Source organism: Euprymna scolopes, chromosome 36 (genome assembly GCF_053919585.1).
Source record: "Euprymna scolopes isolate OS-2025 chromosome 36, ASM5391958v1, whole genome shotgun sequence".
Lineage (NCBI taxonomy): Eukaryota > Metazoa > Mollusca > Cephalopoda > Sepiida > Sepiolidae > Euprymna > Euprymna scolopes.
The window spans coordinates 68,217,183-68,236,575 of NC_136517.1; the positions used below are offsets into that span (position 1 = coordinate 68,217,183).

At 29.2% G+C, this 19,393-nt stretch overlaps 1 protein-coding gene across 1 annotated transcript in view; it reads right to left on the bottom strand.

Moving 5' to 3' along the window:
* Positions 1-5,304: 5,304 nt before the first annotated feature.
* Positions 5,305-19,393, bottom strand: part of LOC145260566 (actin-related protein 2) — a gene marked incomplete in the record, with an annotated part of 184,172 nt that continues 170,083 nt past the window's right edge. The window contains 1 exon segment of the mRNA XM_080118823.1: positions 5,305-19,183. Coding sequence (XP_079974949.1) covers positions 19,013-19,183 — 171 coding nt within the window.

Sequence of the window (19,393 nt, forward strand, 5' to 3'; positions counted from 1 at the left end):
AATTACTTGAGGATATTTTTAAATACGATACAAATAATTTTGCAATTTTGAGATTATTTTCTCAATCTCAGAATTCCATATGCAGCCTCAAAATCTCAAAGTCGAGATTTCCAAAACTGGTAATTATTGATCGATTATTTGTTTTAATTATTAAATTATGTGCATTTGTATGATTTATTTTATAACTAGTGGGACATGAGTACCGGCGTTTTCCAGGAAAGTATATCTAATCAAAAATTTTCAAACTCCAATATATAACCTATAGGAGTGAAACAGAGTACAATTATTCTTAATATGTATTTATTCTGGAATACTTAAATAAGTTTAGAAAAAAAAAAACAAAAAAAAAACAGCAACATGTTATGCTAATTCTCTACTATAAATTCTAAAATAAGTGTGTGCGTGCTATTGTTTGGTTACAGTATTTAAATCAAACTGTTTTTAAAGTTTTTTTTTTCATTAAGATTGAATATTTTTTTTGTTCATGGTGTAGAATAGTTACAGATTTGACAAGAAATTCACCAACATTAACTTTGGCAGTGAGTCTATAATTGTTTAAAGGAAAGGGGAGAAAATGAAAAATTTATTAGGAAGTATAAGTAATATTAATCTATATAATAAAGTAAAGTTGATTTTCCATGGTTGTTCAGAATCAATCAGCAATTCCAAACTAAGACTGCCAGAGTTTAGTCATCAAAATTATTTTTTTTGCTTTGTTTTTGCATTCAATATAAATGATTAATATATTCACAAAGAAAGTAAAAAACAAACCCAAACCGATCAATACTTTCTACACACTAGAAAAACCAAAACGGTGGTATTTCTTTAATTGCTAATTAAACTATGAACTATGAAAAATATGTGCAAGGTTGCTAAAAAGGTTTAATTTTTATGACGCACTTCTGGTTTCTGATTGGTTGCTAGCAGAATGTGAATTAATTTGATTCGTCAGTTCCTAGCACCAGTGTTTATAAGTAGAATCTCCCAACTCTGAGGGAAAGTACCCCCATTACGAGTCAAAAATATTGCACCTCCTCCTATTTTTTTATTTAATGGAGAAGTCCTTTTGGTTCATTTTTAATTCTGTTCAAAAATATATATAAATAATTGATATATTCACAAAGTAAAAAAACTGCTTTCTAGAAAAAACAAAACGGTGGTATTTCTTTATTTGCTAATTGAATTTTCAATAATAAAAATTTAATTAAATTTGAATTTGTGAAACGTCATATCAACAATGGTTGGGCCAATTAATGTTATTTTTAAAATATGCGTGCAATCTGGAGGATTGGTCATGACAGGAAAGCACTTTATGACGCCTGGGCCGCCAGAGATTGAATATTTCAAACTATGACATGAAACAGTTGACATATTTTGTGCATATTTAATTCTGAAGATTTAAATATGCACAAAAATCTTGTCAATTTATATTTCATTTGAGATCAGTTTTTTTGCCATTTCTTTTGGTGAAACTTTTTTCTAGTTTGGTCAATCAGGGTTAGAATTTGGCACTAGCCCTGACCAAACTGAGTAACTAAAAATTTCTTCAAATCTAACATTGAAATTTGTATTTATGAATTTTAACCATTTGTTCAGGTTGATGTAATTGCAAGGGGAAAAAACAAGTTTGGCTTCTGATGACACACTAATCTGGCACAATAATTTGCACAATGCACCATGACATACCTATTTTAGAAGAGAAAGCTGAAAGACATGAGTGTAATATGGTCAACCAATTGAGAGGATTTTTTGTTGAAGCAATCCTTTTCTCAAGGAGACAGTTGATGACCAGTTGCTTTGAAACCACTTTTCATGAACAAAAATGACAGATTTTATTTTCTTCCATTTAGAAAATTTGCCTCTTACAACCGATCTATACAGAATGATACTGTACATATATGCATATACAATAAAAGATAATTTGAAAGCAGCAAATGAATGGGATTCATATAACAAATTGTGTGCCAAATGTTAAATTGTTGCCTTGATGAAAAGTAGAAATCCCATTTGCTAACATCAAATAAACATGACATGTTAATAATAAGCACATTCTTAATGAAGAGTAAGCATCTGTCACTTCTACATCACAATTTTTATTTTCAATGTTTTTAACTATTGATCAAAAATATCCCGATTTTGTAATTTATGGGATTTAAAAACCCAATTTAATTTGGAAAACAAAATAATCATTCATTTACATATTAATTTTTTTTCTTTTACTTATTCAATTAATTTTTAATTCTTTAAAATTTATCCATGTAATAATTATTTTGAATGAATAGAAAAGTCATTTAAAATAATTATTTAAAAGGAAATCAATAGAGAAGTGATTTTATTATTTCAATTTACAGTGTAATAAATGAACTGCCAAATGCACACAACCCTTTCCATCTTTACAGTGACATCAATAGTATCATAAAACAATAAAATGCACACACCTATTGCGACTGCAAACAAGAATTACTTGTCACCAATTTGGTCTCGGCAACATTTAGTGACATTTCTGAATTTTTTAGATTTTTGTTATTCATATTATTTGGATTCATTCAACTACTGTTCTCATCTTGAGCGTGATTTCCACGTTTCGGTCGATCTTCAGGTGTAAATTGTTGAACTCGAGAATTTGGACAGAATTTTGAGAGGAACCCTTTATTTATTTATTTATTGGCGCAGTGGTTAAGGTACTTTGAAAAATCAAATTGTAAAAATTGATATTCTTCTGAAGGTTGAAGGTTCAATCCTCAGTGTGAGCGACTGAAAAATACAATTGCAAATTACTTAGAACCTCTATCCAGTCATGGCTGACGGAACAAGAGCATGCTACCCCATGTGAAGTAAATAAAGGGTTCTGCTTGAAATTCCGTCCAAATTCCCCGAGTTTGACAGAAACATTCCTGAGTTTGACAAGATACACCTGAAGAAGGTCGGAGGTTACATCGACCGATATGTTGTGAAAATCACAATCAAGATGAGAAGAGTAGTCCGATAAATCCAAATAATACAAATTCATTTAGTGCTTTTGTTTTCATTTTTCATTTGCGTGATTTTCCAGTTTTGATCAAATAAATTCAGTACTGTTCAATTATTTTTTAAATTATTATGTAACTTAGAAATCTTATTTGTTCAGCTAGATAAAAGAAATAGTGTCTGTTAATAATAGCAAATACTAATAAGAGCAGTTTTCACAAAATATAATGCTGTATAACAATAATAGTTCCTATTTACAATGCCTCCCCATGGGACAGAGTTAGACACCAGGGTCGCTTTTTAATGTGGAAAAATAAAAATTGTCTCAGTCGTGAAGGATTTCTCCTCTACTGAGAGAGAACAAGAAATTGAAGTGTAGCATCTGAAGTATACTGAACTAAAGCAAGCATTCTTAATGTTTCTGATAAAAAATATGAGAATACGTGTTTTGGTGAATGTAATCATGTGATTTTAGAGCCAAAACATCTTCATATTAAGATGGAGACATAAATTACTAGACTACCCGTAACCCGTTGCATATGTCATAACTAGCTATGGAATAGTATACAGAATTAATGTGTAAACACGCAAAAATTGAATGCACGTGAAAACAAATGTGGTGACCAGTGAAAACAAAATGGAATACATTGGATAATAAAGGTCTTAACATCATTACCTTTAGATTAAATGAAAAATCCTTTATATAAGAGAGGGTGTAATCTGTTAAAAGAATTGAAAAGAAAAAAACAAAAAAAAATACAAGGAAGGAGTGTGCATTGTACAGGTCCACCCTATTTTTTTTATGTGTTAACAGCCTTAAAAATATCAAGAAATAATAATTAACTGATGAAGTAATATTTAACAGTGAGACTTTTTCAGAGCAAATCTTAAAAATGAAAAGACCCCCCCCCCCGACACACACGTTTTGAAATGTTTCTACATATTTTTAAAATGTTTGGAACTTATAACCCCAACCACTACCCCATTCCTCTTTTCTGACCCCACTCCTGCCACTAAACTTGAAAAAAAAAAAAAAAATGCTAACGATTACAGGTCTCGCTGCATTGCAAAAATGTGGGGCTTCATTTTACGTTAAATTTCTATAGGAAAATGATCCCCTACACTAAAAAGTTAAATTTAAAAAAAAAAAAAAATCCTTCCTTTATATTATCTTTAAAGGTTGTCAAAACAGCAAAAAACACTAGATTTTTATTTCTTTTTAGGAGGTAAACAACACTGGGTTCTGTCATAAAAAAAACATTTTTTAAACATGTAAATTGATGAAGTTTTTTTGTACATTTGAAAAACCTTTGCTTTGTTTTTTGTTTGATAACAATTCCAACTTGCAATGAAAAATACAAATAAAATAATCATAAATAAATAATTTTGCACACTAAAAACAGTTTTTTTTTAAATCAAGTTCTAGTTTTAATCATGGACAACTTGGGTAAAAGAAAATATTTTTTTTAAATATGTAGGTGCATCTGAACAATCGGCACCCTCCCTTACAATTTTTTCCTTTTCCTTTTTTTCAACTATTTCTGCAGATTATTGAACACTAAGCTACCAGATTATAAAAAAAATTGAAAAATAAATCAATATTAAAAGATTTGGAAGAGGGTTCAGTTTCACATTCTAGTAACTCGATCCTCCATTTTCAAAACAGATTTACACTCCCCTCCTTCCCCATTATTATTTTTATTGCGACTTTTCACTTTGAGAAAAAGTTTGGTCTGCTCTCCGCCTCAGTCATTATTTTTTATTTAATCTACCCGTTGGCCTTTAAAGGGTAAGATAAAAAATGTTCAAAATAAAAAGTGATTTTGAGATTATACGTCTTTTATTGTTTTGAGAAAACATTTTTTAAAGTGAGGAGTGAAAAAAATAAAACTCAGGAAGCCTCCAGAGCACTAATTAAAATTAATGAGGTCCTACTAAAAGCACTACTAAAACCAAGTTTCTACTCCCCCCCACCTCCTTGTAGAGAAAATATTTTTTAAGACCTGAAAAAAATAAATCTTCAGAATCCACAGGAGCACTATTAATAGTAAATATAGTTATAAATATGATTATAGTTATATATTGTATAATTATATTTAAATCAGTCTTTTAAACAAAATTTTTTTAACTCAATGGATTTATAAAAAAGCATGTTAAAACAAAAAGAAAATATTGTTGAATAGCAGCAGTGGCTTTTAATATCGGACTTAAGACAGGGCGGTCATGAAATAAACAGGTAAGCAGACAAATTTTTTGAACCCAGAAGTCACAGTTTAAACTTTTTTTTTTTTTTAAATCTTTACTATAGATTAAAAACAATATATTTAAAAATACACACACATTTGACAAATTTTGATTTTATTTGGAATATTTCATGGTTTTAATAATTGATATTAATCAGATCAGATGTGAATATAATTACAAGTTTGATTTGGCATTTCTTGACAATCATGACTTTCAAATGTTAGCCATCATTTATAGTTTATAATTGTTTCATGATACAAGCATCAAATGTGGAATCAATTTAAAAATGATGAAGAAACTAAGAATCTCATAAAATATGTATTTTTTTTTTTTTATCAAACATGAAAGTGAATTTTTCTTTAAAGTGGATTGTTAAAAATCACCAGTTAAAAAAAACAAACAACACCTACCAATATGGGATGGAATATATATAAAGATTTGAATTTTACTTTTATGGGTGTTTAAATTCAAGTTTAAATCATGAAAAGTGTGAAGACATGTTTTATATCAATCCAACATTTTTGTATTTTCATTTTTCATGATCTCTATATAATAAAGTCGTAATTCCTTTCTTTTTTTTTTTTTACCTAAATTCATCCAAGGGGTTTGAAGTAACCCCCTAAAAGGATAAACATTTTATTAAACATCATCCAGTTGACTGTTTTAATTTTCATCATGGAGTGTGTTTGTGTTTGACATCTAGAGAAAGAAAAAATACTTTTTTTCTTTTTTTAACTAGAAACTTATAAAAATGTTTAAAATAAAGTTCAGGGCTTGGAGCAAAAGTACACAAAAGAAATCCTGGTTCAGCTTCTCAACAGGTTTAAAGTTTATTTTCGTTTAATTCATGACATTTGCACCCTATCCAACTCCAGACTAAGTCTTTGAGCAGAAGGTGTAAATCCTAAAATTGAAGATTATAAAATCAAAAAAATAAAAAAGCATAAAGTTGAGTTCGTTATCCAATCTGGGGTTACACTAACTAAATTCTTTTTAGTCAACAAAAATTTGTTGAGAAAAACATTGTTTCTTGCAATTTTATTCAATTTGTTATAATCATTAATTTCATTGGTCAAATCCCAAATTTGAGTTTTTCTTCTGGAACAATACTTTGTAACATTAACCTTTTTAGAACCAATTTTTTTTGCTTCCAGTAAATCCATAAATATTAAACAAATATTGTCAATATCATTTATGCAAGCACTCATAAAATGAACATCGGTTAAACATGGTACACATAAATTAACTTCCTTCTCCTCCGTCATCTTATGTATTGTCTTGAGTCATTTTAACAGTATTTTGGTGACTGAACAAATTCTGTATAACAAAAAAGTTTATGTATCTGTGCAGTATGAGTCGACAATCATTAGGATTGTCTTCCAGTAAGAAAAAGGTCACATAATAATAAAGCAAAGTTATTCAATTGCAACGCACACATTCTTCTCATATTATTCCATTATGTTTAATAATGACAGTCATCTACTCATATTCAAATTCTGGTTATCAGTCTCATTGAGCCAGAAGTAGCTGTGCAAGATGAGATAAAGAAGGATGTACATCTCAACATCATTTCGTCACTACAAGAGGAATCTAATGGCAAGATGAAACTCCAGACAATGATCTTATTCATCACCTTGTTAATAGATTACATTGCTAGGTGGCCACTGACCCTACACGTGAGTGCTTTCTTTCCCATGTTGCTGGGTGACAGTCAAGCCAACAAAAATGCACACAATGGCATTCCAATGTTTATCATTGAATTAGAAAAAGATAATTTTCAGATGATGAAAAAGTCTTTAATTTTATGAACTCTAAGTTTTATAATAAATGTTGGTAAATCAATTACAGTGCGAGGTTGTTGGTAGCAAAACTTTATTCTTGTTAAAAACAATTTACAAATAAGATAAACGGAATTCAATTTATAAATTTTAAGTCTTTTTTTATTTTTTTGATGCTTAATTGACTTTAGAAGATATATTTTTCATCCAATACTAAAAACGTTTTGGGGAAGGGAGGGTGTTTTCATTATACAAAATTTAGTTTTGCAGCAGTAAAAAAGAAAATTATTTATCTCCTTTATAAAAAGAAATGAATAATTTATTAACAATGTAATATTTCATTTTATATTTATAAAGCATTTAAAGAAAAAATATGAGAACATTTAATTCTTCTCTTCTATTAAATAGAATGATTAAACCTATGAATGGTATTAACTTATCTGCTAACTATATATATCTATATCACTCATTGTTTGTCTATCATTAGCAATTAAGACCAATAACACCACTAATTATGCTGTGGCTTATGCGTGAAATTTTTTGAGGAAAAAGTTGCACAACCTCTAACCACACCTCTCCTAAGTCAGCACTATTATATTCCACTGTTATATTAAGTAGAAATTCAGAATGATATATATATATATATATATAGTGGAAATGGTAATTAATAAAAACTGAAGAAAGTGCTCAATACTGCTGTATATTTTATATATATATATATATATATATATATATATATATATATCTAGAAAAGTGAACGTGTCTGTGTGTGCGTATGTCTGTGTACATTTCCCTACGCAATAACTGTCAATTTTTAGTCTACAGACTCGAAATTTGATATACAGGGTACTGAGATTTGGGAAAATCGATGTGATCGGTTTTAGGCCAGAAATTTGGCGATTAAGGGGTCAAAGTTCAACGATTTGACCTTTGAGATCTCTACCAAACTCCTCAGACGCACTTGAAATTTTAGATATAGGTTCCTTGGATATGGATATAACTTAATAACTTGATTTGAACTCAAAACAATAAATTTTAAGGGATCATAATAGGGGTCGAAGTTAAAAAAAAAATTTGACCTCAGCAGTCTCTTCCAAATTACTCAGACAATTTCTAGTTTAAATATTTGAAATTTTACATAAAGGGTATTCAGAGATAGGGCAAGCTTTTTCATCAGTTTGGGTCGAAAATTTTTAGTTACCAATATATAAATGTATGTATGTATATGTGTTTGCATGTCTACCTTAAACTTTCAATAGAGGCGACGGATTTTACCAAGATCAGTATCGTTTTAAAGTTCGATCTTTCATACGGCAAATATCGAACAAATTGGCTAAAAACATTAATATTTTCCCCTTCAACTAGGCTCTTTTCTACAGGGGGGAAGGGGATCACTTTTTTTCGCCAATATTTTTTAAAGTTATCCTCTCCTTTAGATTGTCTAGCCTTAATTTTAAAAAATGTCACTTCCGGTTTGGCGGTTGTTGTAACAGCATAAACGTTAGGTTTTACCCGTTTTTTTCCACCTTTGCGGTACGGGTTCGAGCCTGCCTTCCTACTAGCACTTTTTTCTTTTTGCTCAACATACACATCCAAACACCTGGGCAATACCGGGCTGAAATGCTAGTATATATATATATATATATGTATCATATACAACATACATATATCATATACAACATACGTATAACATATACAATATACGTGTGTGTATATATATATCATACATAATACACACACAGATATATATCATACATAATGCGCACATACAGATATATATCATGCATAATATACACATTATATATCACGCATAATATACACATACATTATATATAATATACACATTATATATCATGCATAATATACACATTATATATAATATACACATTATATATCATGCATAATATACACATTATATATAATATACACATTATATATCATGCATAATATACACATTATATATAATATACACATTATATATCATGCATAATATACACATTATATATAATATACACATTATATATCATGCATAATATACACATTATATATCACGCATAATATACACATTATATATCACGCATAATATACACATTATATATCACGCATAATATACACATTATATATCACGCATAATATACACATACATTATATATCACGCATAATATACACATACATTATATATAATATACACATACATATATATATTATAATATACATGTACATATCTATAGCATACATAATATGCACATACATATAATATACATCTATAGATATCTATAGCGTACATAATATACATATATTTTATACATATATATATATCATGTAAATATACATATCACATTTAATACACATATGTATATATTTGTATATGATATATATTTAGAGTATATGTTTGTATATCTCACTAAAACTTTTTACACACTGACAAAGTTGGTATCGTTTAAAGTTCAATCTCTATGCCAACAAATATCCAATAATTGGCCCAGACCATTCATTCTTTCACCATCAATTCTGCCATTTTTTAAAAAGGAGGGGGTTTCTTTTTTCGTTGACATTTTTGCAAAGTCATTACACGCCTTGTAATGACTGGCCTTATTTCAAAACCTGTCAATGTCATTTGTGGCAGAGGACTAAGGGGCTAAAAGGTTGGCTTTTTTTTCACTCTTTTCCTCCTTCGCATTACAGATTCGAGCCTGGTTACTGCAGCTGTTTTTTGTTTTTTTGTCGCCAATTTTTTACGGGTTAATTAATTTTTTTTTTTTTTTTTTTTTTAATTTTTTCTTTAGGGCTCCGTTGCTCGTTACCATAAAACTTATCCACACCAGGGAAATACCGGATACCCCCCCCCAGTATAAGCATAGTATATAGTATAGTATATAGTATCTTTCTATAGTGAAGCGCATTGGTCAAAGGTTCGAAGTTGAATGCTTGGTAAAAGGGAAATCTGAATCTGGTCGCCCTAGAGCATCCACTTTGAAGGATAACCACAGGCTGAAATTAACTGTTTTGAAGGACTGAAAGAAAGCTTATGTTGACCATAGCAAAGAATTCAAAACAGGGGCTGGAAATTCTTTTTCTAAATATACAATACCTAGACGAATGAAAGAAATGGGATTTTCCTCAAAAAGGTGTGCTAAGAAGCCATTTTTAATCTAAGAAGAACATCAATGATAGAAAGAGATTTTTCTTGTATTATGGCAAGAATGATGCAGACTGGTTCAGGAATGTTTTCTGGTTAGATGAATCAAGATTTTGTCTTGTTAGTGATGCTCTTGAATGGTGTAATCGAAGAACTGGAGAAAGATTTTCGCCAAGTTGCATAAAATCGACAGTTAAACATGGAGGGATAATGGTATGGGGAACTTTTACAGCAGCAGGAATTGGGGGACTTATTAGATGTGAGAAGTCAATCAATGCAAAGGAATACATTCGAATATTAGAAACAGTACTGTTACCAAGTATCCAGAAGCTGGGAATATCCCAGAACATTATTTTTCAACGTGATAATGCCCCTGCACACACTGCTAAAGTCACAAAAAAATGATTTTCTGATAATTCAATTGATGTGATATTTTGGCAGGTCAAAGCCCCGATTTAAACCCAATAGAGAATATTTGGTCCATAATATCTCGTGCATTGGCCGGAATAACTTTTGAGAACAATCACAAACTGTGGGAAGCTGTGCAAAGCGAATGGAATAGCATCTCCTCTTCAGTGTTCCACTTTGGTTGAGAGCATATCTTAAAGGATTGATCTTTTAAAGAAATCAGAAGGGAATGTGATTCCATTCCAAGCATTTATAAATGTAAATGAAGTAAATATCTTGTTCTGTGTTATTAGTCTCGTTTAAGTTTCCTTGTTCAATTGTTCAATATAGCTTTTAGTACAATAAAATGTATAAAATTTGTTTGGACCATTTTTTTTTTTTGCTCACGAGTGTATATTACATGCATATTATATATGAGATATATATATATATATCTCATATATAATACTAGCAGTGGGTACCTGGCGTTGCCCGGGTGTTTAGGTGTGTGTGTGTAGGGGGGGGGGGGAGAACTTCTTAAATAATAGGAAAAACCCAAACGAAAAAACCAGCCAACGAACGTAAAATTTGGAGGTGTGTATGTGTGTGCGTGTGTGTGTGTGGGGGGGGGGATGACAAAGAATAAGCGAATTAATACCCTGTTTGGGGGTACCCAGTGTTGCCCGGGTGTTTGGAGGTGTGTGTAGGGGGGGGGGCTAAAGAACTTCTTAAAAAATCGGAAAAACACAAACAAAAAAAACAGCTAACGAACGTAAAACTTTTTTTTTTTTTTTTAAATCGGAAAAACAAACCTCCTTCCCCCCAAAAAAAGGACGGCGTTGCCCGGGTGTTTGGAGGTGTGTATGTAAGGGGGGGGGGCAAAGAATAAGCGAATTAATAACCGTTTAAGCTTTAAAAAAAAATTGGAAAAAACAAAACAAATAAAACAGCGAATGGACGTAAAACTTCTTTAAAACAATCGGATAAACAAAAACCCAAAAAAAGGAAAAAAAAAAAAAAATCAAAGACAAAAAAAAAAAAAATGGTATAAATAACCTTGTTTCAACATTAAATGTTTAAAAATCGAGAAAAAAAGTATATCTGATAACTGGGATCGAACCTGAAATCTTTAGATAACGACACTGTCACTTAACCCATCGCGCTACAGATGCATGGATGAAAGTAGGTCGGTTTTATAAGATTTAAGACGAATTCAGTGTACAATGTCTTTTACGCGTAATGACGCATGCGTAAAGCAATCGTGTCATGAAGATACCATTTTTTTTCACCCTTGATTCATTTCTTCATCCTTAACGGCTCTCTTTTTTACAAGGAGGGCCTTGTAAAAAAGAGAGCCGTTAAGGATGAAGGAATGAATGTTTTTGCTCAATTTTTTGATATTTGTCATCCAAGATGTGGAGCTTCAAAATGATACCGAACTCGTAAAAACTCGTGGCCCGTCGAAAGTTTTTGGCAGACATACAAACACACATACTCACACATTTTCATTTTATATATTAGATATAAAATGAAAATGCATATATGCAAAGATAGTAGTAGATTTAACTATGAATCTTATTAGATTTCATAACACATTTGCTTATTAAGAGGACAATCACTTAATTTTACACTTACAAGTCATTAGATATGCTATAATTATTGTTAGTTATTTTGAATTTGTCATTAAAGGCAAAGTTTGAGATTATTGAATAGGGGATTCTTTATTGTAGGTTTTTTTTTTTACTGAATGTTTTTCTAACATGTTGAATGCAGTTTGAAGTTATTTTGCTGAGATATTTTTATACTTGTTTTTTTTTTTTTAATGGAAAAACCACCAACAAAAAAAAACAAGGTAGGAGAAAATGTGTCAGCAGGAAGAGAGTTCCACAAGCAGTTTTTGAAAGGAGCTACTGGAATAGGAAGGTCTATCAAAACTACCAAAACATTGAATGAACAGAGTCCACTAAACCAATGAGTCAAATGAGCTGGAACAAAGGAAGCAGGGATCAGACAATTCTGAAGAATGCATGCCATAATAGTATTCGTAGAAAAAACTAAAACTAGCAACATCATGTCTGAGAGAGAGCTTGCAAAAAAGAAGGAAAAGAGAAAGTGTTTTAGAGTGATAGAAGAACGTAATTTTATGAGACATGGAAAGAGCAATGAATTTAATATATGAAAGAAAGACTTGATGAGAAAGAAAGGCCAAGTTTTAGAGTTGACTTCTCAAGAGCAGAGCCATCCATGTTGAGGTTAAAAGAAACAATACATTTCATACCCCAATCCATAACTGAACTTCTAGATAGACTGCATATTTCAACTGATCCAAAGGAGTTTTGAGATTTTATTCATGTTAATATTTTGAAAATTCTTATGACTAAATTTTCTCTTTTAAATGTTTACCATAAGCAACTTGTCCATCTGTATGCATCTTTATTTCAGCAAATAATTACCTGAATAAATTGATAGGTCTGTATTTTCTTATTTAAAATTTAAATATTTTAATAAGTGCTTCCTATTGCTTGGCTTTCTCCAAACCAAAAATAAAAACTGAAAGCATGTAAACAAATCTTATACAAATCCTTCTTTTTAAAACTTGATTTGAATATATATATCTCAAATCTCAATCTTGGTCACATTTTTTTTTAAGATAAAATCATAGACACAAAAAAGTTTTGGAATGAAACTGATTTTAAATGAGCTAGTATACATTTAGAAATTAGCCAAACATCAAACTAAAATGTGATTTTGAGTTTCCAGTATAATTTTTGCAAGATTAGTTTTGGATTATCAGGCAGAGATTAAATGTTTATGTTAATCACTCCTGCAAAAAATTTCAAAAGTATACATTTACTTTTGAATATGAAACATAGATGTGAACTTTTGCGAGAAACTTATGAAGCCAATTAATGTAAAATTGTATTAACTTGGGGACAGACATTAGCCTCTTCTCTGCTTCCTTTCTATGATTTTAGAACTGCAACAAATGAAGTGTTGAGGAAATGAATAAATCCTGAAATGTTGATTAAATTAAAATGAGGTCTTGAGGAAAGTACATAAAGAAAATGTGTTTAATAGTTTTTTTTAAAAGTAGCTTAAATTGTTCTTGATAAATCAAATATTAAGTACTGTTAAATGTTTAATTTAAAATGCAAATAACTAATCATGAATTTCTTTAACCTTTTGTTTGCTTTATCATACACTTTAATAATAAAAAAATCAAATCAATTGTACTTCATATAAAAAGTAGATTTAATTATTTATTCCAAGCAATAGTCCTCTTGACGCTTTCAAGGAAATAAAAAGAACCTAGTTTCAACCAGATGTCTCTTGGAATATAAACATTTCTAAAGGAAAGGTTAACTTGAGCCTATAATTCATAAAAGCTTTCATTATCAGTGCTTTAGGTAAATACAGTAAGCTGGTTTGAAATAAAACTATAACTTCCAGCAACTTTTTTGATATGATCAAGAAACAGCTACCAGAAAATCTAACACTTACACATTATAAAATATGCAATGTAATACTTCTACATCAGTGCTAGAAAATGTTGTTGTTGATGACACACTAAAAGAAGTTATAAAAACTTGGAGGAGGGATCATCATATAAAACTGGACTAATCGGTTATGTTAATTTATCAAACCATTTTAAAGTTCTATTTTAATCAATAAATTTTTAATCTAACTTTAAAATTTAAAGAGATTTTAAAGCTAAGTTTTTGATTAATCTTTCGCAAAGTGGAGTTTGCAAACAAATATTTACGGAGATATTTTAAGAAAATGAACTTTGTACAATTCATAATTGCTACCAGACTTGGCCTTTACATTTTCAAAGTGTTGAAAGGGCAGCCAAGTTTATCAAAAAGCCTTCCAATTGATAGATGAGTTTAAATTAATAAAAATTGGGGTTTTATAAAATTAAGTTTCTCCATTTACTTCTAAGAGATCTTACACAATATCTTAATCACTACATACATTTGTTATAGTTTATTAGAAAACAAAATCTAAATGATTTAGACTGACAATAAAGGCTTTTAGTTTTCATTTTCAAATGACAACAGGGTTTACAATTAAAATTGCAGTTCATAAATTGAATAATCGACTAATACCAGCTCAGAAAAATCCATATTTGTTTTTCTTTTGAGGCAATCATAACATTTTTCTTAATCTTTTTAAATGTCAGGATGTCATTTTAATTCTAATTTAATCATTTTAACAAAATAAAATGCTAATCATATCTGGTTTAAATGTTGAAACTGTTTAAATTTCTAACCAAATTCTAGGTTATGTTGCAAAAACAAAAGATTTTTGTAGACCAACTTTGTGTAAGTATGCAATCTAATATTTAAGACCACCACAACACCAAACACCCATAATGTCATCACATCAAAGTCTTTATGAAAAAAAAATGAAACATTCTTTTTTACATTGTGCTTTAAAATATTAAAAGTTTCTTTGTGTACATATTTTAATATCCTCATTCTTGTTTTTAAAAAGAAATGATCAAAAAAGATAAAATTTTCACAAATATAAATCAAAGTTTTTAATTACTTTGATGATACAATAAAAGGGAGTGCATAAAAATGATAAATTTAATTCTTTTCTTCTCCAAATTAAAGCTAAGCAGAACAAGAAAAAGAAAATCTTTTAATAATGGTATGAGGCAAAAGGATTGCATCAATCTTCACATATTATGGATTTGAAGAAAAACAAATGGAAACATAATTTTAATAAAATTGGAAAAAAATTAATGTCGAATTCTTTTGTTAGAATATTTTTTAAAATTTTACAATTATAAAATATTTATCAATTTTTTCTAATTTTAAGAGAATAAATATATAAATACTAGGAGAAAATAAGAAGCATGTAAAAGCGATATATTTGGTAATACAGCATCAAACTGGCATATGGCATGGTTTTGGAACACAAAATGCTATTCTACCTGACATTTTTTTCTTAGAAACAGACTTTCATAGTGTGTTTAAAACCATGAGTATTGCAAAGCACTGTATAGCTTCACTATATATTGTAATAATATAGCCTTAGATTTTTTTCAATTTTAAAATTATATATATATAAAAAAAAAACACTTAGTCTCAAGTTGGAAAACTTCTTTGTCAATTAGTCTACATTAGTCTGCTTCTAACAATTTATAGTAGTTTTAATATTATTGTTGGGATCATCAGTTTTTTACCATGAAAAGCTGTTTTGGGATTTACAAACAAAACATTATTTAATCTCATGGCTTCTCAGCAGTGGTAATCAAACACCACCTTCTCTAAAAAAAAAAAAAATAACAAAAATGTTCTAGATATCAGATCCAATTTATTTTTGCTCCAGATTATACATATCAATAATAAATGATAATAAAATGTGCTAACACTATACTGCAGTTTCATTGTATCACCAACTATCTCTAACTGGCATCAATCAATAGTTTGTTGGTGCAGAGGATAAGATTTGACATCACTAGTCACATTTGGAAGTGACCTAATATTTGGTTTCAAATCTCATTATGGATATACTTTCTATGACTAGTCACACTAAAGAGATGTGATACAATCAAACATTTATGAGAACTATATTTATATATTAGAATCAACAAGCCTCCAGAGACAATGGATAACCCTTACAAGAGTGCCTGCATGGAGAAAGTATTGTGCAGCAATAAATCTGCTCTAAGGTTTTCAAAACACACATAAATTGCGAATATTTCAAAAATGTTGTAATTCAGCAATTCAAAATCAATAACTAACTAAAACAAAATTTAACATAAAATATAAGCAAATAACAACAAACTAAAAGGCATCTTAAGCAGGTTTAAAGACTACCTTCCTCACTCCATATTTCTTACTTAAGGAGAGCAAGAAGCAGTCTAAATAGATCCGTTTCCTGTGACTCACTATATATGTTTTGAAAGCCTTTAAGCAGATTTGCTCAGATATTTCAAGATGCATCTCATCAATTAGAATTAATTTCAGACTTTCAACACTATGCTTAAAAAAACAAATTATATTATTTAATTTGTCCACATAAAATGTCATGTGTGTGTGTATACATACATACATATATATATATATATATATATATATATATATATATATATATTTACGATGTAAATGTATATATATTTTTTTAATAAAATAAACAAAATAAAAATGGAAACTACATAATTGGCGGTTAAGCTACACAGAATGTGACACATTTCATCTTCATAAGGAATCATCATGCCATTTTAGCCTGATGATTCCTTAATAAAACGTGGAAGATAGTGTGTAGCTTAATTGTCATATATTTCATAACTATATATATATATATATATATCCACCCCTCCCCCCTCAAAATTTAATCATGTATTTAAATTTAAATGATTAGATATTTAAAGATTTGAAAGCAAAAAAAACCAATTTAACTAGATTCTCTTATAAACCAATGTTCATAGATTGCCGTGGCATTATTAGAAAAGAAATGGCTGCAAATTTAATTATAAGCAGAGAAACAGATTAAGAGAAAAACAAATCAATTGCTTTTTCTGTTTATCAAATTGTGGATTTTTATCGATTATAAAAATCAATCAGTGATTGTAGTGGAAGTGTCAGTGGGAAGAAAAAGGTGGCAGGAGGCAATATTGTCTCACTTTTTCCAACAATAAAAAATGCATACACCATGGAATTACTGGAGCTTTTCTTTTGAAAAATCATTTTTAATTATATTTTAAAATAAAATTTCATGTTTTATAATGGATCAAATAATGTCAATTGCTCCTGTCAAATTTATTTACTTTGTATAAAAAATATGAAAATGGATAGCATTTCCGTGTTTCCTTTTAATATCAAATTCTTTTAATGTCTTTTTATGGTTTTATATATAACCATAAAATCACAAAATATAAATATATTAGTGTTGGGACGATTAATCGGAATCAGAAAAATTGGAACTTTTGGGGTATCAGAAAAAAATAAGCCTAATTCCGATTCCAAAAAACGATTCTTTGCATTTTTTTTTTAAATTTAAACTTCCATTGCTGGTACTACTGATAAAACTTACTGTTTTTAAACAATTAGTAAAATCTATAGATCATAATAACATAAAAATATGATGTAAATGTATTTTAGTTTTTGTAAAATAAAACAAAAATGGAAACTTTACGTAAATTTGCTACACTTTAGAAGAATGTAGTTTATCTACAATGTTTGAAAATATATTTTAAAAATCCAATAAAATATTTTTGTTAAGAAAAATACTAATCAAACATTATTGATAATTAAATCAAAAATATAAAAAGTGTTTTTTTTTTAAATATTTTTAACTATTCATTTTATGCTCTCAGCTTTTATCCAATTGGGTTCCTCATTTGGCATTTGCAAATATTACAAGAAGGTGGAGGTGAAACGTATGAGAAAAGGTTGACTTTGAATTGAATGAGGTATAAATCAATTTGTGAATTTTCACATTTTCGTATGAAATAACACTTGGCGTTAATTCTTCTTTGATTCTGTGTGTATTACTGACTAATCCACCATTTTCAGCCTGAAGGCAGATCCACCTCTGCATCACACGTCTGTATACAGATTGTAAAACAAAATTAAGATCTAGAAAGCAATAAAATTGAGTCAACTAATAAAAAATGATTCTTGGTTTATTGAAACCTTTGGGTAGTTGCACAAATCCAAGGGTAATTGCGGCAACTAAAAAAAAAAGTGTTCTTTATATGCATCATTGCCAAAAAACACTTTTAGCTAGTTAGCGCAATCACCCCAGACTTGACGCAATTATCCCAAAGTACGGTATTATTAGTTTTTATAGATGCTGTTGTAAATTAACACCCACAGCTAAATCACCTCTCCAAACTAAAATGAGATTCAACCCTTTTAGGCGATTACGTGTAAACATCCCAAAAAACTTGGTAAAAAGAAAAACAAAAAAAAAAAAGTCAATTATTTAAGAATTTAAGAGGGAGGATCTGCTTCACATATTAATTGAATGTAAAATGAGCTTCATTTCTGAGAGTAGCATTTTAGAGCAGTTAGCCAAAATGTATTAGTTTTCTCTAAGAGATAATTCTGTGTTTTCAGGGGAAGTTTCAACCTTGCCTTTGTTTTAAAAAAGAAATAGGTTTTTAGTTGTTTCACTATTTTCAATTAATTACAACAAAAAGATTTGAGAAAAATATTTAAAAAGATCTATTCATGTAATATAGGTCTCCAAGTGTTTATGTTTGCAAAAATATATGCAGACTTAACATGGAGGTTTTTCAGTAATTCAAAGAACAACAAAAAAAAGAACAAATATCCAATTAAATAGTTAGAAATTTTAAAATAATCAGAATCGGTAAAAATTTGGAATCGTCCCATCACTAATATATATATATATACATACATACACACACAGAATATAATAACAGAGAAACTGACATCTTCAAGCATACAAGAGTGTGTGTGTGTGTGTGTGTGTGTATATATATATATACATATATATATATTAGATTTTAGAGAGTTTACTTTGGTCCAACACCAAGTTTTTCCAAAACCCTTATTCCCTTTTCTGCATATTCTTCTCTTGTCATCCAAAAGGAGTCTTTATCCTTCATGATATCTGCCAAGACGGCGCCACCTAAAAATACCATATGTTTTCTACGAGGAGGATCCTCTATGCGAATCTTGAATTTCTAAAAAAAAAAAAAAAAGAAAGAAAGAAAAAGTTTAAAACAAATTTTGCCACACATTCTTATTTATTAAACTATAAATTTTCAGAATTATTTTATATAAAATTTGATAAAAACATTTCATTTTTTGATAACATGCTATTTAGCATGTTATCAAATTTTCAGAATAATTTTATATAAAATTTATTAAAACATTTCATTTTTTAAATAGCA